This window comes from Trachypithecus francoisi, unplaced genomic scaffold (assembly GCF_009764315.1).
Source record: "Trachypithecus francoisi isolate TF-2019V2 unplaced genomic scaffold, Tfra_2.0 Lachesis_group12, whole genome shotgun sequence".
NCBI classification, from domain to species: domain Eukaryota; kingdom Metazoa; phylum Chordata; class Mammalia; order Primates; family Cercopithecidae; genus Trachypithecus; species Trachypithecus francoisi.
Genome location: NW_022681457.1, coordinates 78,045,750 through 78,072,963, shown reverse-complemented (window position 1 = coordinate 78,072,963; position 27,214 = coordinate 78,045,750). Strand labels below are relative to the sequence as shown.

The window sequence follows — 27,214 nt, the reverse complement described above, 5'->3', positions numbered from 1 at the left end:
TCCTTGTGCCAGTACTTCTCTGCTTTATTTACTGTGGCCTAATAAGTCTTGATATTCATTAGTGTGAATATTCTATCTATAGTCTTCTTTTTTATTAAATTTTGACATGGGGTCTTGCTTTGTCACCCAGGCTGGAATGCAGTGGTGAGATCATGGCTCACTGCAGCCTTAACTTCCGGGCTCTAGTGATCCGCCAGCCTCAGCCTCCTGAGTAGCTGGGGCAACAGGCACACACTATCATGCCTGGCTAATTTTTGTATTTTGGGTAGAGGTGGGGTTTTGCCATGTTGTCCAGCCTGGTCTTGAACTCTTGAGCTCAAACAATCTGCTCAGCCTCCAACTATATTCTTACACCTTAACATTGTCCTAGATATTCTTGGCCCTTTGCATTCCCATGTAAATTTCAGAATCAACTTGTCAATGTATACCCCTACTGCCTGCCATACCCAACAAAATAACTCTAACTGGATTTTAATTGGGCTGTATTGAAACATAGATAAATTCTGAAACATCTTTCATTTTTATATAAGGAACCTTCCAATATATTAATATGCTCTGTCTCTCAACTTATTTAGGTCATCTTTAATTTCTCTCAATGTGGCCAGGTGCGACGGCTCACAACTGTAATCCCAGCACTTTGGGAGGCCAAGGCGGGAAGGTAGCTGGAGCCCAGGAGTTCAAGACCAGCCTGGGCAACATGGCAAAATTCCATCTCTACAAAAAAATACAAAAGTTAGCTGAGTGTGGTGGCATGCGCCTATAGTCCCAGCTACTTGGGAGGCTGAGGCTGTGGTGAGCCATGATTGCCCCATTGCATTCCAGCCTGGGCAACAGGGAGAGAACCTGTCTCAAAAAAAAAAAATAATTGGCCGGGCACAGTGGCTCACGGCTGTAATCCCAGCACTTTGGGAGGCTGAGGCGGGTGGATCACGAGATCAGGGGTTCAAGACCAGCCTGACCAACATGGTGAAACCCCGTCTCTACTAGAAATACAAAAATTAGCCAGGCACGGAGGCGGGTGCCTGTAATCCCAACTACTCGGGAGGCTGAAGCAGGAGAATTGCCTGAACCCACGAGGCAGAGGTTGCAGTGAGCCGAGGTTGCGCCACTGCACTCCAGCCTGGGTGACAGAGCAAGACTCCATCTCAGAAAAAAAAAAAAATCCACTCTGGCCATGTTTGTCTTTTTAGTGGACTATTCAGTCCATTTACATTTACTCTAAGTAATTATATATTTGGATTTTCACCTATCATCTCACTATTTGGCCTTTCAAGTCTTCACTGCTTTGATACCTCTCTGATCTGTTAAACAGAAATTGGCCTATATTTTGTTTAGCCTTGTTCTTGGTAGGAAGGCTGTTTTGTGAGAAGGTAGTCCGCCATCACTAGCTGTAGGAAAATCATTCCTTTTCCACATTCTTCTGTTTTCCTTCTCTCCTGTTTTTAGGGACTGCCCCTGAATTCAAGAAGCATTTTGAATTGCCAATTTTGAAGGGTCGAGATGCTGCTGCTAGTGAGGCAGACAGGAAGCTAGGAGAGGAGCGGCTGCGGGAGCTCACCAGTATTGTGAATAGGTAATGACCTCAAGCAAAGTCATTAGAATTGCCTCCCAAACCATCCATGGCCAGTCCTTTGGGGGCTTTGCCTGTCTAGAGCCCTCAAAGGCTGGGATTCCAGGAAGGGAGTGGGATCTGTGTCCTAACTACGGCCACTGAATAAACAAAGGAGTCTTGGAGGCGAAGTTCCTGCTTTCTTTCTAGCCTGGGCTCTGTGGTCTGGTTTTGGTCTGTTTATCAGCCTGCTGAGGAAGCTCTTCTCTGATGCTGCTGGACTTCTTGAGCAAAGTATACCTTGAAGCATTACTAGTATTTCCGAAGCTTCCTGTCAGTTTGTCTCAGACCCGAAGCATTAGGCTTCTCTTCCCAGGCCCCATAGTCATTCTGTGACAGGTAGGAGAAGATCTGAAAGGGGCTTGTGGCTCCCAGGCTAAGAGGACTTACTTTTTCATGGGACTTGCATAACCCAGGGGGTAGGCACATTCTGGACTCCTTTGTCCAGAGGTGGTATGCACTTAATAGGTTACATTCTAAAGAGTCCTCCTGCCCTTCCCAACAACTGCCTGGCTACCTGGCTACCTCTCCCTACCAATTTTAGATGGCAGGCCGGGTGTGGTGGCTCATGCCTATAATCCCACCACTTTGGGAAACCGAGGCAGGTGGATCACTTGAGGTAAGGAGTTCGAGACCAGCCTGGCCAACATGGGGAAATACAAAAATTAGCCGGGTGTGGTGGGGTGCACCTGTAGTCCCAGCTACTCTGGAGGGAGAGGCAGGAGAATCGCTTGAACCTGGGAGGCGGAGGTTGGAGTGAGCTGAGACACGCCACTGCACTCCAGCCTGTGTGACAGAGCAAGACTCCGTCTCAAAAAAAAAAAAAATTAGATGGCAGGAAGAAGAATTGGTGTTTTCTTAAGATCTGCTTCTTAGGTGCCTGATCCCTGTCCTTCCTGGTCTTCCCAGGAGGTCTATGCTTAATTCCATTTAGCCATGTAGCAGCGGGCATTTGGACAAATGCAAGCAGAAACTCCCCTAAGGACTTAGTAATTTACAGCTTGCTTTTCCTGTTAGAGCTCCTGTCTCAATGGGAGCCTCAGTCTTCTCTTGAAGACTAGGCAACGTATTGAAGGGGAAGAGAAAGTGCTGCCTGTCTAAGCTAGAATGTTTGGAAGGTCGCTGTTCCCATAACTGAGACCCTGATACAGATGTGTTTGACATAGGTCTGATAAGTCTCTGACTTTTTTTTTTTTTTTTGAGACGGAGTCTTGCTCTTGTTGCCCAGGCTGGAGTGCAATGGGGTGATCTCGACTCACTGCAACCTCCACCCCCTGGGTTCAAGCAATTCTTCTGCCTCAGCCTCCCGAGTAGCTGGGTTTACAGGCGCCTGCCACCATATTTGGCTAATTTTCGTATTTTTAGTAGAGACGGGGTTTCTCCATGTTGGCCAGACTGGTCTCGAACTCCTGACCTCAGGTGATCCACCACCTCGGCTTCCCAAAGTGCTGGGATTACAGGCGTTAGCTACTGCGCCTGACCAGTCTCTGACATTTGATACTGTAAAAGAGGGCTAGTCTTGGTTCTTTGGGTGGTAGCTTTTATTCCCGTAGTTAGCATGGCAATTTTACCAGCCTCTTGCCTTTTTACCCTGTTTTCTCTAGATGCCTGATACGGAGGACTTCTGATATCCTTTCTAAATATCTGCCTGTGAAGATTGAGCAGGTCGTTTGTTGTAGGTACTGAACTCAACTGAAAGATCTGGAGTGAGTGGGTCAAAGCCTAGCTCCTGAAGCATGGCTGGACTCTCAAGGTGTTCTCAGAGGACAGGAAGGTGGTCTGGCTTTTTCCACTGACCCAGCTGCCTTTTTTAGGCTGACACCCCTTCAGACTGAGTTATACAAGAGGTTTCTGAGACAAGCCAAACCAGCAGAAGAATTGCATGAGGGCAAGATGAGTGTGTCTTCCCTTTCTTCCATCACTTCGCTAAAGAAGCTTTGTAATCGTGAGTTGGGCTTGTGTCCTGGTGCCCTCTGTGAGAGTGAGCAAGGGAGGGTAGGTTCCTGTAGTGGCCCAGCGACCCTCACTAAAACTTGTCCAGAGTCATACTCAGAGGCCACATGTGATTCCAACCCTACCCAAGGCACGAACCCTGCATTGTGAACTCTGTTTACCAGACCCTTTGCTTTGGAAAATTGAACTCATCTTCTGTCCAGTCCATGCTTGATGACCTGGGATATGTCGACTGTGTGTGTGAGTGCTTGCATGTACACATGCTCATATACAATGTTGGGCAGGAGGAAAAATAACAAAGAAACCTTGCCTGCTCTGTTATAGCTCCCTTCTTGTTGGGAGAACACATTAGTGAGTGAGATTGTCCATCCATTGTCCCAGATGGCACCGACTGTATCCTGTTGGAATTTGGTAGGATGAAGATCAAGCAAGTCTGATATTGAGGAAGGCCTTCTGGGCTAGGCTTCTAGAGGGAGTTCTAGTGAACACTGTTCAGAAAACAAAGTAGCTGGGTTTTGTTTTGTTTTCTCCCAGATCCAGCTTTAATCCATGATAAGTGTGTGGAAGAAGAGGATGGCTTTGTGGGTGCCTTGGACCTCTTCCCTCCTGGTTATAGCTCTAAGGCCCTGGAGCCCCAGCTGTCAGGTGACCCTTTTCCTACCAGTATTTGGGCTTCTCTAGGAGGAGGGTGGGAGATTGTCTTTGTGCTAGGGCTGTCCTGTTTCAAGGCAGGATATCAAGAGTGCCTGGGCCATTGGGATAGCCAGTAGGGGATTGCTGGTTGCTGCTCTTCCCAGGTAAGATGCTGGTCCTGGATTACATTCTGGCAGTGACCCGAAGCTGTAGCAGTGACAAAGTAGTGCTGGTGTCGAATTACACCCAGACTTTGGATCTCTTTGAGAAGCTGTGCCGGGCCCGAAGGTAGGGAAGAGCCTAACCAGGATGCCAAAGGGGATGTACCCCTCCCCTACTGCCGCTCTAGTTCTGATTTGTGGGTGTGGGCCAAGATCTGGGCACATAAATGCTTTCCCTGAAGATATCTTCCCTTATTGCTGTGATGGCCCCAGCTCTATCTCCAAGTAGATCCTCTAGTCCTTCAGGTACTCCTTTAGGACAGAGTCTTGGCCTCTAGCTCCCTGCCCCTGCCTTTGGGAGCTTAGGGCCTCAAGCATGGTTATTTCAATCCCTTCAGTAGCTCTCACTCTGCTTTCTTGGGTCTTTTTTAAAAAGTTTTTATTTTAAAATTTTTTTTCCCCAATCACTGAAGCTGTATTTTCTTGGGTCTCAAATCCCCCTTCAGGTACTTATATGTCCGCCTGGATGGCACGATGTCCATTAAGAAGCGAGCCAAGGTTGTAGAACGCTTCAATAGTCCATCGGTAAATGCACATCCCCTGTTCCCACACCACCAATGCAGTATCATCAGAATTAAGGATTGATGGAGAAGCTATAAGGGGTTACCTTGATTTTTTTTTTTTCTTCTTCTCCTAGTGGATATGGTAGGATTTGGCTGGTTGGTGATGGCTGGGCTGGGAACTGACTTTGTGCGTTGAGAAATTGGCTGGTGAGCAGATAAACTGGTGGCTTTCACAATTGGTACTGAGTAGTATAGAGGCATGAGAGAGGAGCTGGTTGGGCTGAGCAGGATCCCAGTTTAGACTATAAGAGGTTCCTTTTCTCCTGTTTCTTCTCTTTCCAGAGCCCTGACTTTGTCTTCATGCTGAGCAGCAAAGCTGGGGGCTGTGGCCTCAATCTCATTGGGGCTAACCGGCTGGTCATGTTTGACCCTGACTGGAACCCAGCCAATGATGAACAAGCCATGGCCCGGGTCTGGCGAGATGGTCAAAAGAAGACTTGCTATATCTACCGCCTGCTGTCTGTAAGGATGGTGATAGTAGTCATAGTAGGGGTGGGTTATGGAACGAGACCTTCAGGACCGTCTTGTTTCTTAGTGCCTTTCTTTGGCCTTTCTGTCTCTAGCAGTAGCCAAGCTATGGGCCCAGAAGTGAGTCCTTTATTTTTCTGTTCTCCTTCCCCTTCTCTCCACCCCATTCCCTCAAACCATTCTTACTGTGCCATCTGAATACTTGTTCAGTACATCCTTTTCACAGGACACCTGCTTCCCTCATACATGATTTCTGCTGTGTCACCAGCCTTGTAGTCTTCTCTCATCCCCTGTCCTATTGGCATTCTCCAAGTTATCAATTATCACCTTCAGACCATCCATCCCATAGTTCCTCTCTTGCAGCTTACGTCGTTGGACTTGACTACCCTCTTTTCTCCCTTGCTGCAGTCCTCTATTCTCTGCTATATTCCTAATTCATTGATGACTTTGGACACTAGCTCAGCCTTCATTTCTTTTCCAAAGCCAGCAATCATACTGGCTGACCTCAAGGACCATGCGGTCATCCAGCACTCTGGCTTCATGTTTCCTTGACCTCATCTCAATCCCTCTTCATCTTAACTATTCCTAAGGTCACACTATGGAACTTGTTAGAACCCCAAACCTTAATAATTGGTCATTCTACTCTCACTTCTTGTCCTCCTAGCTTTCACATACCTGCTGTATCTGCTTCAGCCTACTGTTCCTGTAGCCTGTCCCCTTGCCACCCTCCCACTCATCTGGCTTGACTTCCTTGTTTATTTAGCCCAGTCTTCATTGTGTATCCTTTCAGCTACTCTTTTCCCAATACCCATTCCAGTTGGATTATTTGAGCTGTTTTCAGCTTCTACACCAGCTACATTGCATTTACAGGTTGGTACTACCACAAATTCATGTTCTCTTTTTGAGGTGGGCCATATCTCATTTCCTTCAACCATTTCAAGCATCTACCATTTCTCTCAAATTTCCTGCCTAACTCATCTTCTTTCTACTCACTCATCAGACTCCTTATACCACTGAACCTACCTTCAAATATACTACTGAATTCCTAATTGCCAAAACAGGAGACTATTGATTTTTCCTCTTTGTGTATCTCACACTGTAACTAATAATCCCTTTAAAAATGCTCTTCTAGGCTGGGTGCAGGAGGATCACTTGAGGCCAGGAGTTTGAGGCTACAGTGAGCTAGGATTGTGCCACTCTATCCTGGGTGACAGAACAGGATCCTGTCTTAAAAAAAAAAAAAATTTTTTTTTTTCATCTTTGGAAACTCCACTGTGGTTCTTCTACCTGATTACATATAGTCATTGTACTGACAAATCTCTAACTATAAAATTTTAGCCCAGATCTCTTACCTGAGCTGTAAACCCCTATTTCTGTCACTTAATCTACATTTCCACTTAGATTTTTAATGAGCACTTTAGAAGTATCATGACTAAACTCATTCCCCTTCTGATTAATTGATTGATTTTGAGACAGTTTCTTTCTGTTGCCTAAGCTGGAGTACAGTGGCACGATCATGGCCCACTACAGCTTCAACCTCCCACCTCAACCCCCTGAAGTAGCTGGGGCTACAGGTGTGTGCCACCACACCCGGATAAATTTTTTCTTTATTTTTTGTAGAGAAGGGGTCCTGCTATTTTGCATAGGCTGGTCTCGAACATCTGGATTCAAGTGATCCTCCCACCTTGGCCTTCCCAAGTGCTGGGATTAACAGCATGAGCCACCACACCTGGCGTCCTTTCTGAATGTTGTTCTTAATGGCTCCATTATCCACCCAACCCAAAACTGGGAATAATCTTAGTGGACTATTCTTTTCTCCTAACAACCAGATTCCTACCAGTTTTCACGGATTTTTACCTTCTTGAAATTTCCTTAATCTAACTAACCCTGTTCTCCAAGCCCTCCAGAGGTCATGGTCATCTGTCACTTGGATATTGCAGCAGCTTCCTAATTGTTTACTTCTGTCTTATCCCAACCCATTATTCACATACTGCTTCCAGAAGAAGCTTTCCAAAAATTCTGATTTTACTTTTCATCCCTTCGAAGACAAGATTAAGGCCTTCAGCATGGCATCCAAGGTTCTTTTTTTTTGAGATGGAGTCTTGCTCTTGTTGCCCAGGCTGGAGTGCAATGGCATAATCTCGGCTCACTGCAACCTCTGCCTCCTGGGTTCAAGCGATTCTCTTGCTTCTCCTGAGTAGCTGGGACTACAGGTGCCCACCACCAAGCCTGGCTAATTTTTGTATTTTTAGTAGAGATGGGGTTTCACCATGTTGGCTAGGCTGGTCTCCAACTCCTGATCTTGTGATCTGCCTGCCTCGGCCTCCCAAAGTGCTAGGATTAGAGGCGTGAGCCACCGTGCCTGTCCCCAAGGTTCTTTAATGTGGCCTCTGCTGACTTCCCAGTCTCAGCTCTTACTACATTCCCACCAACCTCTAGTTAGCCTGAACTCCTCACAGTCCTCCAATAGGCCAGTAGTATTCCTTTGTTCCTATGCTGGGAATGCCTTTCTTTGTATCTTTTCTTACAAACCATCTATTCATTTTCAAGACTGAGCTTAAGGATACAGTTTCAAGTTTTCAATACTGTTCTACTCTACCATCCTTACGGACTCCCAGTTATCCTGTACAGATTTCTGTCATTGTATCAACTCTTTAAATGTTTGTCTTTCTCACTATTCTAGGAGCTCAAGGATGGGGGATATATATGATTCTTCTTTGTATCCTAATGTCAGCACAGGGTCTGAAATGGAATAGATACCCAAATGATATTTATTGAATGAATAATTCTAGAGTTGGGCTTGGTATGGAAATCTGAAGCTGCAGCAGACAAACCTCAGTTCACCCTGAAGGGATTTAGCCAGGCTCCGGGACCCTTCATTAGTACAGAAAACAGCCTGGGTCTACATGACTATTCATGTCATGTTCTCAGGAGACAGACTGGGAAAATGGGCCTCAGCTGAGTAGAGATAATGCTCTGGGACTCATACTTTTTATTCATATCCCCTTCTCGGGTAGCTGTGTTTCACCCCTTTGGTTTTCCTGCTCCCTTTTTATGGGGATGGCTAAGCACTGTATCCCTTGACATTTCACACCCGCTCTTCCCCAGGCAGGGACCATTGAGGAGAAGATCTTCCAGCGTCAGAGCCACAAGAAGGCACTGAGCAGCTGTGTGGTGGACGAGGAGCAGGATGTAGAGCGCCACTTCTCTCTGGGCGAGTTGAAGGAGCTGTTTATCCTGGATGAAGCTAGCCTCAGTGACACACATGACAGGTGGGGAAGTGCCCTAACCATTATCTCTAAGCTACCCACACAGCAGGGAGATGGGATCCGTAGTGACTTCAGCTGTGCCTTCTTTCCCTAGGTTGCACTGCCGACGCTGTGTCAACAGCCGTCAGATCCGGCCACCCCCTGATGGTTCTGACTGCACTTCAGACCTGGCTCAGTGGAACCACTGCACTGATAAGCGGGGGCTCCAGGATGAGGTACTCCAGGCTGCCTGGGATGCTGCCTCCACTGCCATCACCTTCGTCTTCCACCAACGTTCTCATGAGGAGCAGCGGGGCCTCCGCTGATAACCAGCTGGTCTGGGTGTAGCTCTTAGAGGAAGGAGATAGGGAAAAGGGGTTCCTTGCCCCACAGGGCCCTGTTGAATTTTGTTCTCTGGGAGAAAATCATCAAGAAGGGCTGCATGATGTTTGCCCAAAATTTATTTTATAAGAAAAACTTTTTTGGTTAAAAAAAAGAATAAAGGTATGAAAGGGTTTGAGGCCTGAGAGCAGTGTGGTAAGCCCAGCAGGGAAGAAGCCCCCTATACTTCTCTAAAGCCTGGGTGCCTGCTTGAGGAGGGAAGGCAGGAACCCAGGGGCAGGGGAGGGCGTCTCTTCAGCAATTATGATGACCACTGTAACCTCCTGGCCCAGGGTTCCCAGCATACTGAGTAAGGGGCCCAAAGACACTAAACCCAGCTGTGAGAATGCCTCTTTGCTGGGCCTCATCAAGGCCTCCAGGACCTCAGTGCAAGGGAAGAAGGAAAAAAGAGACAAAAGGTGACAGAAAGAGAAAGATAGAACTGGTGGTTGGGGTTCTGGGCAGCCCATGCTTCAGCCCCTGCAAGCTGATGGTACTGAGCATGAGACTGTGAGGTACGGGCCCCATCACATGGTGCTAACATAATCTGCGAAGGCCTGGGATGAGTCCCATGAGTCGCTAACCACATGGCAGGTAGCCCGGAGTCGCCGGATGGCTTCCCTGGCTGTGACTGCATCCTGGTCCAGCCAGTTTTGGAAGAGGCGCAGGTGACCAAAGGCTCCACGGCCCCAGCGCTCCAGCCGCTTGGCGAACTCCAGAAGCCCATCTGGCTTGATGCAGTTGGAACTGGTAGGGTGAGATGGATTAGATATCCAGGAAGCAGCAGATTCCTGGTCTATATCTCTGTAGCCCCATCCCTTGTCTTGCCCCTCCCCTCATGTACCTGATGTCCAGCTGACAGAGAGAGGAGGATGAATCCTCTGAGAAAACATCTGCCAAGGCCAGCAGGCCAGCATTCCCTGGAGAGAAGGGGAGAAGTGCCTGTCACCTCCACCCAAGAACAGGGAACAAGGGTATCCCAACCCAACTCTGGCTGGGGAGAAGCCCAGCCCTGCTGGTTCCTGAAGCCCCAGCACAGAAATATCTGTATTCCAACTCCCATGTTCCCAATGGAGAGGTCTTTGCCTTTATCCAGTGAGTTTTTAGGTCAAAGGCCTAGCTCCTTTCCCCTCTGCCTCCCCAGGGTCTGGCCCCCACCCAGGCGGTTCCCTGGCAGCCGGAGGCCCTTCAGTGTGGAGTTGCCCTTCATAGCAGCAACCATCTCAGGCAGAAATTGGGCTGGGCGCTTCTCAAACAGACGGCAGAAGGAGAAGGTAATCTCTGTCAAGAAAAATTATAGTAAATTCTGATGGCTGTATTAGGACTGGTGCCGCCCCCTCCAGCCCAGTTGGCCCTAGCAAGCGGTATTAACATTGTATAGGCCCAAAACGAGGAAGGAATTTTTCTAGACTCCATGCAAGGCTGGAACTAAATCATAATCCAAACCAAAGACTGAACCTAAATGTTCACTATTAGGAGGTTCTCTGCATGGACAATTCTCCATTCACTTCCTTCTTTCCCTATCACTGACCACCCTCTATGCGGGGTTGGGGATCAGAGAAAAGTCTATGAAGGGAGCCTGGCACAGTACATTTTGCCCCACCACCACCATTTTGTCCACCTCTGAAAGGTAAGAGCAACTTCTGGGTGAGGCACTCTAAAAGCAATTTTTCATGTTTAGCAGAGGAGGAACTGAGGTTGGGGCTTTTAGAAGGAAAGTCATGCAGGTTCTATATCCATTTTATAGTTGAGGACACAAGGCCAAGAAAGGAACAGTGGTTTGCTCACTCAGATAATGGCAGAACCACAGTGAAGACCCAGGAAATGTCCAGGTTCTGAATGAGGAACTTACCTTGCAGAGTCAGATTCTGTAGCAAAAAGAGCACCTCGCTCTGACAGTCAGCCAGATTCATGTCATGGAAGCTCAGTCTTTTCAGGGCTAGGTTGTACTCTGGATAGGAGGCAGAGATCATGGACCATGGACCTTAGCTTTCCTAGAGAACAGTGCTAGGTCCCCACCTACTCCTCTCCCTTCACCATTCTGGCTGGGTCCTACCTTTCAGTGTTTGCAAAACAAGCCCAAAATCCTGGGGAGAGGCAAAGGTGGCACTATCCAGGGACAGCTGCTGCAGAGAACCCGAGGCCTTCAGAACGGAGCACAGCAGTGGGGCTGGCTGGGCTCCCCGTGGAAATCCCATCTCCAACTGCTCCAGGCAGTTTTCTGGATATGGTGGGGAAAGAAGATTCCAGCTGGCCATCTCTACCTCACTCCCATAGTAGGTCCCATCCTGTTCTTAAGGGATTCATCTAAAAAATTATTTATTCACTTGTTGAATGCCTACCATATGTCAGCACTGTGCTAGATTCTGGATATTGAGCACTAAATAAGAGATTTAATCCTTGCCCTGGTAGAACTTTTAGACCAGGAAGACAGGCTACCCAGACAAGCAAATAAAGTATGCAGAGTGGTGGGATAGGAGACATACAAGAACTAAGGGAACATACAGCAGGGGAACTAATCCAGTCTAAAGGTCAGTTCTTTTCCTTTTCTGGAGACCAAGCTGCCTTGGTCACTCTCTGCAGGTCTTACGGTGGTTTAGGCCCTGTCTAGTTCAAGAGTATCTTAGTGGCAAGCTCTAAAGGGGAACAGGTTCCAGATAAGCCAGGAATGAGTGATAGAGGAGGTCCTTCCCCTGTCCTCATACGAATGCATCTGCACGTTTGTGTGGGGATACACGTGCATGCACACACACAAACACACACACACAGTGCTTCACCTGGTATCTCCTCATCGGCTATTATGAGGCTAGGGGGTCCTGCATTCCCTGGCACACCAGGGTTGTCCCGCTGGCTTGGGTGGTCAACACGAATAGAGAGGACCCGTAGCAGGGGCAGTGCTCGCACGATAGCACGTGTCAGCTCCAGGATGGGCAGTGGTGAGAACAGGTCACTGAGATGCAGGGCACGGAGGCGACATCCAGCCTGGCCTGACAGGGCCCGCAGGCTGTCTAGCAGGCGGAAGATGTTCGAGCCCAGGCCTATGGCAAGAAAGAGATTAAATCAGAACCATGTGGGAGTGTCATCAGGGGTAATATATTCAAATACAACTCCAAATACTTTTGGTTACTAGCAAATCTCTTGGGTTTTGGCTCAGCTTATTTAAACCCATTTGTCTTCACTACTCATCTATGTCTTGCTTTTTCCTTAGGTAACCAGCAAATTGAGGTCTGCTGTTTTGGGCTATGCCCATAAGAAGCATCAGTCAGGGCAGAGTCACAAAATTTAGAAGATACGATATGGTGAGGCAGCATGTGGCTACTAGCTGAATGACAGGCCCCGACAGTAGCAGGTCTCTGGATTTCTGGGTTCTGAGTAGTTTTCTGAAGAAACTGGCCTTGAAGGAAGTTTTAGACAGAGGGAGAAGACATAGTCAAGAGTCCCAGTTAGTTGGGAGCAGTGGCTCACGCCTGTAATCCCAACACTTTGGGAGGCCAAGGTGGGCAGATCACTTGAGGCCAAGAGTTCCAGACCAGCCTGGCCAACATGGTGAAACCCTGTCTCTACCAAAAATACAGAAATTAGCTGGGCTTGGTGGCACATGCCTGTAGTCCCAGCTACTGGGGAGGCTGAGGCAGGAGAATCACTTGACCCTGGGAGATGGAGGTTGCAGTGAGCCAAGATCACACCACTGCACTCCAGTCTGGGTGACAGAGCAAGACTCTGTCTCAAAAAAAAAAATATCAGCTTGGAGAGTGCAAGGCATGAATGGGACGCTTGCTTGTTTGGCTACATGAGGCTCAGGAAACAGCTCTAGAGGGCAGGGCTTTGAAGGCCACATTATGGAAAGGCAAAGGGATGGTTTAATCTCATAGGCAATAGGGAGCACCTAAAAACTATGGAGAGTGAAAATGACCCAACGGGGAATACTTTAGAAGAATCAATGGGTGGGAATGGGGCAGAAAAAAAATAACCAAATCCCACAGGATGGACTAGGATCCAGGAAGGTTAGTTGCTTAATGCCACAGGCAAATAATTCCTTGGACTATGCAGGCTCCTGTTCATTCATTCATTCATTCATTCAACTAAACTACCCAGGGCCTACTAAATATCAAGTTTTTTGCTAGACACTAGTGAGCAGAACATTGCTTTGTTTTCTTACATAGCTTGATAATGTGATGGAAACTGGGGGAATAAAGTACTATGGAATTACAGAGGATGGGTACCTAGTCCAGCTTACATCAGTAAAGGCACTCCAGCTAAGTCCTAAAAAACATAAAGGAGACAGGCTAAAATTTAGGAAGAATGATTGTGGCAGAGGCAACTTGGCATATGTAGAGTCCTGAAGGAGAACAAAAAAATTTCATAATGGCTGGTGTGAGAGTGTGAAGGCGGGGAAGCATTCAAGATACAACCATAGGCCAGGTGTGGTGGCTCACACCTATATAATACCAGCACTTTGGGACGCTGAGGTAGGCAGATCACCTGAGGTCAGGAGCCCGAGACCAGTCTGGCCAACATGGTAAAACCCTGTCTCTACTAAAAATACAAAAATTAGCTGGGTATAGTGGTGTGTGCCTGTAATCCCAGCTACTGAGGCAGTAGAATTGCTTGGACCTGAGAGGTGGAGGTTGCAGTGAGCCAAGATTGCACCATTGCATTCCAGCCTGAGTGACAAGAGTGAGACTCCATGTCAAAAAAGAAAAAAAGATACAACCATAGGGGTAACCAGGAGTGAGAACATGAATGACCCCTAAGTAAAATTAAGCAATATGGTGAGGGGAAGCCATTGAAAGCTGTTTGCATGAATGAATGACAGGGTCATTTTTGACTGATTTTTGAAAGAATCAAGACTGCATTTTTCAAAGGATGCTTGGGCTGCAGTGCGGATAATGGATTTGTATGGCATGAGTAAGGAGTCCGGAGGAACTGCTGAAATTAGTTCAGGTAGGGAATAATGGTAGCTTGAATTAAGGATGTGGAGATAAATAAATGTATTTAACAAATTATAAAGATAGGGCTGGGCATAGTGGCTCATGACTATAATCTCAGCAGTGAAGGAGGCTGAGGTTGGCGGATCACTTGAGGCCAGGAGTTCAAGACCAGCCTGGCTGGGGAAACCCTGTCTTTACTAAAAATATAAAAACTAGCCCAGTGTGGTGGTACATGCCTGTAATTCCAGGTACTTGGGAGGTTGAGGCACGAGAATCACTGGAATCCAGAAGGTAGAGGTTCCAGTGAGCTGAGATTGCACCACTGCACTCCAGCCTGGGTGACAGCAAGGCTGTCTCAAAAAGGAAAACGGAAAGATAGGACCTCATGAGCAAATGTGTGGAGTAAGACAATACAGGTTTCTTTGGGCAAGTGAGTAAACTAATGTCATTGAGAACAGAAGGATCGGTATAGTGTGAAGGTGCATTCAAGTTGGATGTAATGAGTTGGGGGGGGGCATGTTGTGGGTTATGAAGTGGTCATGTCTATTAGCTGGATAAATGGGTCTAGAAGGTCAAGAGAAAGATCTGGGGTAATGTCACATAATGGGGAATCTTTAGCATAGTTGGCCTTTGAAACCACAGGAATGGATGAAATTGTCCAAGAAGGGTGCATAAAGTGGGAAAGCTCTGAGGAACTCGGAATAAGCAGAGAGGAGGAGAAAACTTTTTTTTTTGAGACGGAGTCTCATTCTGTTGCCCAGGTTAAAGTGCAGTGGCACGATCTCCAGTCACTGCAACCTCAGCCTCCTGAGTAGCTGGGATTACAGGCACCCACCACCATATCTGGCTAATTTTTGTATTTTTAGTAGAGATGGGGTTTCACCATCTTGGTCAGGCTGGTCTTGAACTCCTGACCTCGTGATCCACCTACCTTGACCTCCCAAAGTGCTGGGATTACAGGCAGGAGCCACTGTGCCTGGCCAAGAAAACATTTTTTAAGATTGTGAAAAAAAAAATTAATGGAGATTAATAGCAGTAAATCCTGCCAAGAAGAGTTACTGAAAAGTATACATTGAATCTAGTAACAAGGAGGACCTTGGAGACATAGGTCCTTGTCAGTGCAGTGGTAGGGGTATAAGAGGCTGGAAGGGGCTGTGGGTAAGAGAAGTGGAAACAGTACAGATAACTAAGGTTGTGAAGAATAGGAGATAATAGTTAAGAGTTTATTAATATGGCATAGAGGGAGGTGGTGGTGGCAGTTTTTGGTGGAGACCTGTTAAGATGCTGGTAGGAGGGAGACAGATAGTATAAATAGTTGTTTGAAAGCATGGATCTACAGTCTGGTTGCCTGGGTTTGAATCCTAGCTCTATAATTGCTAGGTTATCCTGAGGAAGTCACTTGTCCTCATAGCATTGTAAGGATGAAATTGTTAGATCAAATTATCAAGAATACTTAAAATATGCCAGACACATACTAAGCAGTATATAAAAATTAGTTTGAGAAACAAGCTTCCCTAAAAAGGTAGGATGCTCGTTTCTCAAACTGGTAATTTTTATATACTTTGTTGTGAAGCCCTATGCATCTAGAGCACAGGTGGGAGAATTAGCCTTAGAAAGGATGGTGTTCTCTTCCATTCTGGTGAAGAAGGATGAGTGCAGATGGAGAGTTTATAGGCTGCTTAGCAAGATGAAGAAACTCATGAGTGATGGCTTCTATTTTCTCAGTGAAGTAGGTGAGGTCATCCCTGAGAAGGGAAAAGGAGGGTTTGGAAGTGGTAGGAATGGGAGCTGATGTTGCAAGCACAGTGAAAGTTCATATGAGGTTAATGATCATGAGTGTATAGTAGCACTGATTTGCACAGTTGTATGATTTTTCTCTAGCAGTGCTCAGCAACCTAGGCAGATTGCTGGATTTAGCCAGAGTTGAGGTTTTGCTAGCTGGGCACAAGCAGGAGGGAAATGAGGACTGAGGATTGCTTTGCAGGTTGTTAGTCTGATAAGAAATTGTGTCCCACACCTTGTCTGGACAGCTGCTCTAATATGACTGGTGAGGTCAAACTGTAGCCCTGCCTGGATATGCATATACTATACTGCTCCCACCTGCCCTTGGATTGCCTTCCATATCTAAAATGTATTCATTCTTCAGATTCCAGCTGGCTTGTCTCATTGCCCCTCAGGAACCCCTGCTTTTAACAACTAATCAAGTGTATAGACTTTATGTTCCTCTCTTCTAGCACTGACAGTCTCCCCTGCTGTGAGACATACAAGTCTTCCTCTCTAACCTCCTGATCATACCCCCAATTTGCCCCTCCCACCTCCCCAGAATTAGGCACACAGCTAGTGCTTGCTAGGCAATCCAAGCCCAATCCCTGCCACTCCAGGGTGCTCACCATTGTAGGAGAGTGTGAGGCTCTCCAGTGACACCCAGGAGCTCAGCAGGTGGCATAGTGTCAGGGCTGCCTCTGTGGAGAGTGGAACTGTGAATAGCTCCAAGGTGGAGATGCTGCGGAATCTTTGTGAAGCTTCCAGTGCTGGAAGCCCCAGGCAGCTGGGATCTGATCCATCCAAAGCTCCACAAGCCACTTCCCCAATCTCCATCTCTTCACCATCCTCCTTCTCGCCAGCCACAATAAAAACAAAGTCATACAGGTCTTCAGACTCTGCACCAGGCCCCTGACGGGTGCGAGCACCCTTCTTCCCTGCAGCTCGCTTGAAACGCTTTAGGGGCTTAGGCTGTGGGGCTGAGCTAGCTGGTGCCCGTTTGTATGAGGATGTAGAAGAAGAGGCAGAGGAAGTGGCTGCTGGAGCAGAAGGTGGCCGCTTGGTGCCAGGAGCCTCATGGGAGGTGGCTGGGGGGTGCAGCTCCCTCTTAAGGTCTGTTCCGCCTGCTGTCAGGCTCTCCTGTGTGCTCCGGCGTGTTACCCGAGTGGCAGGTGCAGCTCTGGGCATCTGCTTGGCTTCACTCTTACGCCGGCTAGCCATCAGGGCTGCAGCACATCGCTCAGCAGCATCCCGGCGGGGCCGACGTGAGCCCAATAAGAGGGACCCTTCATCTCGGGATGGGGCCCGGCCTCGGGAGGCCTCTCCACAGAGGCGGCAGGGTGGGCCACCAGGCCCTGGTTGCCAGAAGCCAGCACTCATGGTGAGAATAAGGATGAAAAGGGCTGACTCAGGCACAGGCCAGGAGTATAGGGACACTTGACTGACAGCCCCATGGTGAATGAGCTGATGCAACAGCTGCCGAAGTGACTGCTGAGCAGCCACATCAGAGAACAGCAGGTGGCGGAACTTGAGCGTGTGCAGGGAGCTGGCCAAGGTCTCCAGAACCCTGCGGTTGGGCTCAGCCACCAGCTCCGTTGCACCCTGCAGCATGTTACAGATGGTGAGCTGTCGGACATGGCGGGAGCTGTGCAGAAGAGGCGAGAACCGCTGATCACAAAGACGCCTGTCAGAAGACACATCAATGGTCCCACGTAGAACATGGGAAAAAAAGGCCTCCATAAACTTGGCTCGCCAACATGTCACACTCTGAAAAGAAGAAAACATGCCAGACAGCCATGATATATCCATGAAACTGTCCAAATTTCCTTCTCCTCCAATAGCAAACTATTTAGTGAGTCAGGCAACACTCTACAAATTCATTTAATCTTCACATCTCTGAGGTATGTATTATTATTAGCCCTAATTCACAGGTAAAACTGAGGCACAAAGAGGTTATCACCTGTGGTCACACAGGTAAGTGGTTGGATTATTTGAACCCAGGAAATCTGGTTCCAAAGACCATGCTTTTATTATAGTGCCTCCACTGAAACACCCCTGTAAGTTCTTCCATGTTTGTTTCTAGAACCTTACCCCAATTTTTTTTTCTTTTTTTTTAAGATAGAATCTCACTTTGTAGCCCAGGCTGGAGTGCAGTGGTGTGATCTCAGCTCACTGCAACTTCTGCCTCCCAGGTTCAAGTGATTCTTGTGCCTCAGCCTCCGGAGAAACTGGGATTACAGGCGCCCACCACATCTGGCTAATTTTTGTATTTTTTTAGTAGAGATGGGGTTTCACCATATTGGCCAGGCTGGTCTTGAACTCTAGACCTCAAGTGTTCCACCCACCTTGGCCTCCCAAAATACTGGGATTATAGGCGTGAGCCACCACGCCCTGCCCCTTATCCCAACATTTTACCACCACCAGCCCCTTATCACCTCACACCCGACCACTAGCTTCCTGATTACTCTCCCTGTCCCCAAAGTGGTGCTGTAAAACACTAATAACATCATACTGCATTAAAACACCCGATGTCTCCCTACTGCCCTTCCACCCTCTGCCTGAGAAGCTTTATTTCCCACATCTTGCTTATGAGAATGCTTTGCTCTAGCCAAACTGGTCACCCCATGGACCCAAACCTGCCTATGTCCTTTCCTACATCTACCAGAAATGTCTCCATTGCTGAACTAGACTTCCTGAAAGGACTTAGAAACATGTCATTTGAGACTGTCTCTTGTTGGGACTTCTCTGACACTGTGACTACTCAAGACTAAGATGCTGGTATGTTGTCTCATGGTGTTGAGTCCCTTTGCCTGTGTACATGTCTTATCCCAGCCACATGAGAAATTCTTAGAAAGCGGGAATCATATCTTGATTTGTTTCTTCCAAGGCAACAGTTATTTGCTTTGATGGATAGGAAATCTCATCAGACTATTCTGCACTTGATCTTAGCCAAAAGGCCAAGAAGCGATTCATCAGACTATTCTGATATGTTTAATATAACTCTGAACGCAAGTGATTCTCAGCCTTTGGTGCACATCAGAATTCCCTATGGAGCTTTTCTTCCCCAAAATTCATATACCAGACACCCAGACTTGGTGATTCTGTGTTACATCTCAGGTAAGGTCCAGACATTTTTATTGCTTGAACCATCCCAGATGATTCTGATGTACATTAGAGGTTAGGAATTACTGCTACCTAATCCAGAAGGGCACACCGAGACAAAGACAGGTACCAGACCCCAAAGTTTCTAATTTAAGATGATCCCTAAGTCATCTCAGGGGCAGTAGAAAGTCAGGTCCTAGCTCTTTCAGTGTCCTCTGGATTTCTCTGAACCTCTTCCCTCATCTGCAAAATGTGGATAACCTGCTTCACAGGATTGTTGTGAAGATCAAAATGAAGTAGTACAAATTAAAGCACTTTGTAATCTGTGAAATATAAAAAATGTTACTGCTGCTGCCACTGCTATTAAGCTGGACGGGATATGAAATGGAGGCAGAGCCTGTTAAGCATGGTGCTCATTCAGACTAAAGCCAAGGCTGTGGGGAGCCTGAGGTTCCCCAAGACTAAAACATTTCTTTGGTCCTTACCCTGCCTCCATGCATTCCTCCATACTGGAGTAACCCTCAGTTCCTATTTGAGGTTCTCAGAAGGAACTAGGCCTCTGCTGTCCTCAAGCAAAAGTGTCATTCCTGTTGCCTTAGCTATTTCCCCAGACTCCACTTACTGTGGTAATAATTAGGAATTTCCTGCTTGAAATAACTGCATAGCAGCAACACAGAAAGGCCTTGCTCATCAGCAGCAGGACACTGAGGGCAGGAAAAACTACCTGGCAACCAAATCTCTGCTCAGCTTTGAGTAAAGGCAAAGAAGGTATCCTTGGGTCCTACCTCACACTAGCACTTTTCCTACACATTTGCTGCCCACACCCAGTATTGAAAAACACTTGCAGGTAACCTTAGCAAGGCTTCAGCTTTACAAGTGAGCTAGTCAGATGGTTATTACAATATCTGGCCTAAAATATGGACAAAGATGGTGAGCCAAGATATTGTGGCTGTTTCTGGCTATAAGAGGCACAGGGGAAATGTATGTTAGATAAGTAAATACTGGACTTTTTCAGACATGTTAATGGTTGATGAATCAATGGGAGACAATATTTGGAACACTCCAGACACAACTGCAGTGAGCAGCATGACACAGTGATCAGGAACATGCACTCCAGAAGCAGGCTGCTTCAACTTGAATCTGGGTCCGCCATTCACTAACTGTAACTTAGGCAAGTCATTTCACCTCTTTCTGCCTTAGTTTCATCATCTATAAAGTGGAAAATCACTATAGACTGACAGCATTTTTGTGACAGTTAAATGAGTAAAGTTACGACAGCTCTCAGTGGCTTCTTTCTCACAAACTAATGTACGAGCAGACAGAAGATCACGAAGTTTTATTTCATCACCACTCTTAAGAAGAATCTATGCTAAAATTCGAAGCTGAGAGATGCTTGAGATGTAGTCCAAACCATTCATTTTATGGACTCGTATGCTATCACGATGCAAAGTGATTTAGTACTTCGTTTTCTGTGAGGGTAAGGGAAATGAGGCATGATCAATGAAGTGAAGTGACATTTGCCCCAACACAATCTTTGGCCCATCCTCAATGGGCTGGCAGGGGAAGAGGAAGTATGTGTACAAACAAGGGAGGGCTAAACATCTTGTGCTAACTTGTTAGAGCTAACAGTATTCACAAACTATATGTTGTTCATTGTTTTGCCGATACCAGAAATAGTGTGTGTGGATAGAGAAGCAAATGAAAAATCATGGACCAGGCATGGTGACTCATGCATGTAATCCCAGCACTTGGGGATGCCAAGGCAGGCAGATTGCTTGAGTCCATGAGTTTGAGACCAGGCTGGGCAACGTGACAAAACCCTATCTCTACTAAAAATAGGAAAAGTTTAGCTGGGCATGGTGGTGCACACCTATAATCCAGCTGCTTGGGAGGCTGAGGTGGGAGGATTGCCTGAGCCTGGGAAGTTGAGGCTGCAGTGAGCCAAGATCGTGCCACTGTACTCCAGCCTGGGCAACTGGAGTGAGACCGTCTCAAAAAAAGTGTAAACTAACTCTGGAGTATTTACATATATGAGAGTAGCTACATGTATTTGTTTTTACAACATTGAGACAATTCTGAACAGTTTCAAATGCTGGGCTTTTAAAACATACCATGTATTCAAATGTTTTTAGAATATTTTATTTTGAAAATGTATACCATATATAATAATACTTGCTGTATTGAATATTTCCATTGTTTCTAGCTTTTTTTTTTTTGAGACAGTTTTTCTGTCGCCCTGGCCTGGGCTGGAGTGCAGTGGCGGGATATTAGCTCATTGCAACCTCTGCCTCCCGGGTTCAAGCAATTCTCATGCCTCAGCCTTCCAGCAGCTGGGACTACAGGTGCATACCACCATGTCCAGCTAATTTTTTGGTATTTTTTAGTAGACGGGGTTTCACCATGTTGGCCAGGCTGGTCTCAAACTCCTGAGCTCAGTTGATCTGCCTGCCTTGGCCTCCCAAAGTGTTGAGATTACAGGTATAAGCCACCATGCCTGGCCTGTTTCTAGGTTTTGGTTTTTTTTTTTTTTTTTTTTAGACATTCTCGCTCTGTTGCCCAGGCTGGAGTACAGTGGCATGATCTCGGCTCACTGCAACCTCCATCTCCCAGGTTCAAGCTATTCTGCCTCAGCCTCCCAAGCTGGGATTACAGGCATGTACCACCATGCCTGGCTAATTTTTGTATTTTTGGTAGAGATGGGGTTTCGCCATGCTGGCCAGGCTGGTCTTGAACTCCTGACCTCAAGTGATCTGCCCGCCTTGGCCTCCCAAAGTGCTGGGATTACAGGTGTGAGCCACGGTGCCTGACCCTGTTTCTAGCTTTTTTATATTGAACTCTTCTGTAATATACATCTGGAAATAAATCTTCATGAGTATCTCAATTTTTATATACTATAAATTCTAAGAAGCAGAACTTCTAGCCAAATTATTTTTTTTAAGAGACAGGGTCTTGCCCCATCACCCAGGGCTACAGTGCAGTGGTGAGATCATAGCTCACTGTAGCCTTGAACTCGGGGTCTCATGCAGTTTTCCTGCCTCAGCCTCCCAAGTAGCAGGGACTATAGACGCATGCCACTATGCACAGCTAATTTTTAAATTTTTTCTGTAGAGATGAGGTCTCACTATGTTGCTCCAGCTGGTTTTTTTTTTTTTTTTTTTGAGATGGGGTCTTTTTCTGTCGCCCAGGCTGGAGTGCAATGGTGCAATCTTGGCTCACTGCAACCTCCACGACCCAGGCTCAAGTGATTCTCCTGCCTCAGCCTCTTGAGTAGCTGGGACTACAGGCATGTGCCACCACGCCCGGCTAATTTTTGTATTTTTAGTAGAGATGGGGTTTCACCATATTGGCCAGGCTGGTCTTGAACTCCTGACCTCAGGTGATCCACCTGCCTCGGCCTCCCAAAGTGCTGGGATTACAGGTGTAAGCCACCATCATGCCCAGCCTAAATTTTCTGGGGAGGAGAGGGTCTCTGTCAGCTAGGCTGGAGTGCAGTGGTGCTATTATAGTTCACTGCAGCCTCAACCTCCTGGGCTCCTCAGCTTCCCAATTAGCTGGGAGGTACATGCCAACAAGCCCAGCTAATTTTTAAAAATTATTGCAGGCTGGCCACAGTGGCTTATACCTGTAATCCCAGCACTTTAGGAGGCCAAAGCCAGGGGATCATTTGAGGTCAGGAGTTCGAGACTAGCCTGGCCAATGTGGTGAAACCTCGTCTCTACTAAAAATACAAAAAGTAGCCAGGCCTGGTGATGGGCGCCTGTAATCTCAGCTACTTTGGAGGCTGAGGCAGGAGAATCACTTGAACCTGTGAGGCAAAGGTTGCAGTGAGCCAAGATCATACCACTGCACTCCAGCCTGGGCGACAGAGAGAGACTCTGTCTCAAAAAAAAAAATTATTGCAGGGATGGGGTCTCCCTGTGTTGCCCAGACTGGTCTCGAATTTGTGGGCTCAAGTGATCCTCTTGCCTTGGTGTTCTAAAGTCTGGAATTATAGGTAAGAGCCACCATACCCAACCAGCCTAAATATTTTAAAGTCTGAACAAATCCAGATTGCCTACCAAGAAAGTTACAACAATTTCTGTTACCACCAACAGCATATTAAAATGCAAATTTCACCCACTCATGGCCAAACCTAGGCATTACCTTTGCAATGAAAACCAAATCAAACAAGACTTTACTAAACTAAGCAGTGAAATTTTACTTTCTCAGTTTTATCATGAGACTTAACATTTTTCACTTTACTGGGGATTTTTGTATATTTCGTGATGTGTCCAAATCCTTACTCATTTTACTGGGATATTTGTCTTTTTCTTATTTTGTGTCCCTTTGTTTTGCAAATATTGTTGCAAATGTTCTTTCACAGTGTATTTACCTTTTAAAATTTGGTTATGGTGTTGGCATTTTTTAAAAAATTTAATTAATACAAAGTCCTAAAGATAGTGTTAATATTTTATGTGGTTAAATATGTCTGTATTTTCTTTCTTGGTTCTGTGCATTTAATAATTAGCATTCTTGGCTGGTCACGGTGGCTCACACCTGTAATCCCAGCACTTTGGGAGGCCGAGGCGGGTGGATCACGAGGTCAAGAGATGGAGACCATCCTGGTCAACATGGTGAAACCTCATCTCTACTAAAAATGCAAAAATTAGCTGGGTGTGGTGGCGCATACCTGTAGTCCCAGCTACTACTAGGGAGGCTGAGGCAGGAGAATAACTTGAACCTAGGAGGCACAGGTGGCAGTGAGCTGAGATCACACCACTGCACTCCAGCCTGGCAACAGAGCGAGACTTCATCTCAAAACAAAACAAAACAAAATTAGTACTCTCTCCATCCTGAGATTAGGATGGTCACTTTTATTATATTTTTAGTTGTGCTTTTTTTTTGAGACAGGGTTATGATACTGGAGTGCAGTGTCATGATCATTGCTCACTGTAGCCTTGACCGACCCCTGACGCTCAGTTGATCCTCCTGCCTCAGCCTCCCGAATAGCTGGGACTAGAGGCGTACACCAGCACACCCAGCTAACTTTTGTATTTTTTGTAGAAACAAGGTTTTGTCATGTTGCCCAGGCTGTTCTCGAACTCCTGGACTCAAGCGATCTGACCACCTTGGCCTCCCAAAGTTTTTCTGGGATTGTAGGTGTTAGCCATCACACCCAGCCTGATTTGTGCTTTTACTTTTTTTTGTTTATTGGTTTTATTATTTTTGGAGACAGAGTCTCACTCTGTCACCCAGGCTGGAGTGCAATGGAGCAATCTAGTCTCACTGCAACCTCTGCCTCCTGGGTTCAAGTGATTCTCATGCCTCAGCCTCCCAAGGAGTTTGGATTACAGGCATGCACCACCACACCTGAGTTTCAGTAGAGACAGGGTTTGACCATGTGGGCCAGGCTCGTCTCAACTCCTGACCCTCAAGTGACCTGCTCACCTTGGCCTCCCAAAGTACTGGGATTACAGGTATGAGCCACGGTGCTCGGCCTAAGTTTTGTATTTTTAGTAGAGATGGGGTTTCACCATGTTGGCCAGGCTGGTCTCAACTCCTGACCTCAAGTGATCTGCCCACCTCGGCCTCCCAAAGTGCTGGGATAAAAGGTGTGAGCCACCACATCTGGCCTGTTGGTTTTATTCTTTTTATTTTTTAAATTTTTATTTTTTTCTCTTCTTTGGTGTTGAAACTGATTTTTTGTTGTTTTTGTTTTGAGTCAAGGTCTGGCTCTATTGCCCAGGCTGGAGTGCGATGGTGTGATCTCAGCTCACTGCATCCTCTGCCTCCTGAGCTCCCTCCCACCTCAGCCTCCTGAGTAGCTGGGACTACAGGTGCACATCACCACACCAGGATAATTTTTTTTTTTTTTTTTTTTTTTTGAGGCGGAGTCTCGCTCTGTCGCCCGTACTGGAGTGCAGTGGCCAGATCTCAGCTCACTGCAAGCTCCACCTCCCGGGTTTACGCCATTCTCTTGCCTCAGCCTCCTGAGTAGCTGGGACTACAGGCGCCCGCCACCTCGCCCGGCTAGTTTTTGTATTTTTAGTAGAGACGGGGTTTCACCGTGTTAGCCAGGATGGTCTCGATCTCCTGACCTCGTGATCCACCCGCCTCGGCCTCCCAAAGTGCTGGGATTACAGGCTTGAGCCACCGCGCCCGGCTGATAATTTTTCTATTTTTTTGTAAAGATGGCGTTGCTCCACGTTGCCCAGGTTGGTCCCAAACTTGTGAGCTCAAGCAATCCACCCACCTCGGCCTCCCAAAGTGCTGGGATTACAGGTATGAACCACCGTGCCTGGCCTTTTTTTTTTTTTTTAAGAGGCATGGTTTCGTGCTGTCACCCAGGCTGGAGTGTAGTGGCATGATCACATGCCTGCAACTCCTAGGCTCAAGCTATTCCTCTCACCTCAGCCTCTGCCATAGCTGGGATTATAAATGTGAGCCACTGTACCCAACTCTTGTGCTTCTACTTTTTACAACGAATTCTTTTTTTTTTTTTTTTGAGTCGGAGTCTTGCTGTGTCGCCCAGGCTGAAGTGCAGTGGTGTGATCTTGGCTCACTGCAACCTCTGCCTCCTGGTTCAAGCAGTTCTCCTGCCTCAGGCTCTTGAGTAGCTGGGACTAAAGGCACATGCCACCATGCCCAGCTAATTTTTGTATTTTCAGTAGAGATGGGGTTTTACCATTTTGGCCAGGCTGGTCTTGAACTCCTGACCTCATGATCCGCCCGCCTTGGCCTCTTAAAGTGCTGGGATTATAGGCGTGAGCCACTGTGCCCGGCCACAACTTATTCTTCATACTGGAGTCATTAAAGTATACTGTAAAGTGAGGCTCTAACTTAACTTTTTCCAAATGGCTAACCAATTGCTAGAGAATAATTTATTGTGTAAATCTGAATTTATTCCTTGCTTTTTCTCCAGAGTATCTATTCTATTATGCAGACCTCTTTTTTTGTTTGTTAGTTTTTTGAGACAGGGTCTCTCTCCTGTTGCCCAGGCTGGAGTACAGTGGTGCGATCTTGGCTCACTGCAGCCTCGACTTCCCAGGCTCAAGTGATCCTCCTACCTTAGCCTCCCGAGTATCTGGGACTACAGGTATGCACCACTATGCCCAGCCAATTCTTTGTATTTTTAGTAGAGATGAGGTCTTGCCATGTTGCCCAGGCTGGCCTTGAGCTCCTGGGTTCAAGCGATCTACCTGCCTCAGCCTCCCAAAGTGCTAAGATTACAGGTGTGAGCCACCATGCCTGACCGCACAGATCTCTTTATATACCCCAGTACTACACAGTTTGAAATATTATTGCTTTATAAGCATTCTGTATCTATCTTGCTCACCATTGATTGTATCCCTGGAACCTAGCATAATACATGGAACTGAGCAGGCGCTGAATAAGTGTTTGTGACTAATGAGCTGAAGGCTATTGTCATGCAAAAGTGGGAAGCGGAAGACACCCTCTGGAATAGATACACTCCAAGTTAGGACCTCTGCCTAACTGACTGTTGGGCCACCAAGCCCGGGGACTCTAAATGCTCTGAAATGCTTTGAGCCAAGAAGACAGGATAATAAACATTCTTTTCCAGAAAGCTTTCTCCAAGAGAAAAATATAATCTTTATCACCTGCTGGTCAACTATACTGCTTGTGAAATACTGGAACAAAGTGAATCTGATGTCTCCTTAAAGATAGCAAAAAGCAGTTACTGTTTTCTAATATTCTTGAGTCTGCTTCTCTTCCTCATAAGGCCTGGTGTCCTCGTTCTGAACTTCAAGGGTTGCAGTCCAGATTTGGAAGTGAATAAGCTGAAGGAGATGGGGCTCAATGTTACTGAATCCAGTGCATCCCCAGAAATTAAATCTCCAATTCCTGACATTAGCTTTTTTTCCACCTGTTCTTTGGCCTCATTCACCATAGAAGGCCCAGTTCAAATATTACTTCCTAGAAAAGACTTTCTTGTTCTCTCTCAACCTTCTTACTATCCTCTATTACACCACTTATCCTATCATATGTGATCTATTTGTAGATTTCCCTATTAAACTGGTAGGTCCTTGCCGGGTACAGTGGCTCATGCCTGTAATCCCAGCACTTTTGGAGGCCGAGGTGGGCAGATCACCTGAGGTCAGGAGTTCGAGACCAGCTGACCAACATGGAAAAACTCTGTCTCTATTAAAAATACAAAAAAATTAGCTGGGTGTGGTGGTGCATGTACTCCATACTCCACGGGTAGCCTGACCATTGCAGAGCTAGGCAGGACTGTTGTCCACCTTGTCCTTCAGCCTATACTATATTTACATTAGTTCACACAGCTCAAGGTATAGTCATTATGAGTGGCTTCAACATATTGTTGACTAAACTCCCTTAATCTTTT

The 27,214-nt window shown here is 46.7% G+C and overlaps 2 protein-coding genes across 6 annotated transcripts in view; one reads left to right on the top strand and one right to left on the bottom strand.

Annotated features, from left to right (window-relative positions):
- RAD54L (RAD54 like) overlaps positions 1–9,212 on the top strand; it is a 32,776-nt gene extending 23,564 nt beyond the window's left edge. For 4 of the 5 annotated variants that reach the window (XM_033226548.1, XM_033226551.1, XM_033226550.1 and 1 more), the window contains 9 exons: positions 1,447–1,573; positions 3,214–3,288; positions 3,424–3,554; positions 4,097–4,207; positions 4,360–4,483; positions 4,863–4,941; positions 5,262–5,441; positions 8,556–8,719; positions 8,811–9,212. In XM_033226548.1, the coding sequence (XP_033082439.1) occupies positions 1,447–1,573; positions 3,214–3,288; positions 3,424–3,554; positions 4,097–4,207; positions 4,360–4,483; positions 4,863–4,941; positions 5,262–5,441; positions 8,556–8,719; positions 8,811–9,021 (1,202 nt within the window). In that variant the 3' untranslated portion in view covers positions 9,022–9,212. The remainder of the gene's footprint in view (positions 1–1,446; positions 1,574–3,213; positions 3,289–3,423; positions 3,555–4,096; positions 4,208–4,359; positions 4,484–4,862; positions 4,942–5,261; positions 5,442–8,555; positions 8,720–8,810) is intronic. The other variant, XM_033226549.1, reaches the window with a different exon arrangement.
- Positions 9,139–27,214, bottom strand: part of LRRC41 (leucine rich repeat containing 41) — a 25,479-nt gene continuing 7,403 nt past the window's right edge. The window contains exons 4-10 of the mRNA XM_033226545.1: positions 16,398–17,535; positions 11,854–12,114; positions 11,133–11,297; positions 10,929–11,027; positions 10,235–10,357; positions 9,921–9,996; positions 9,139–9,823 (exon numbers count right to left, since the gene is read on the bottom strand). Coding sequence (XP_033082436.1) covers positions 9,604–9,823; positions 9,921–9,996; positions 10,235–10,357; positions 10,929–11,027; positions 11,133–11,297; positions 11,854–12,114; positions 16,398–17,535 — 2,082 coding nt within the window. The 3' untranslated portion in view covers positions 9,139–9,603. The remainder of the gene's footprint in view (positions 9,824–9,920; positions 9,997–10,234; positions 10,358–10,928; positions 11,028–11,132; positions 11,298–11,853; positions 12,115–16,397; positions 17,536–27,214) is intronic.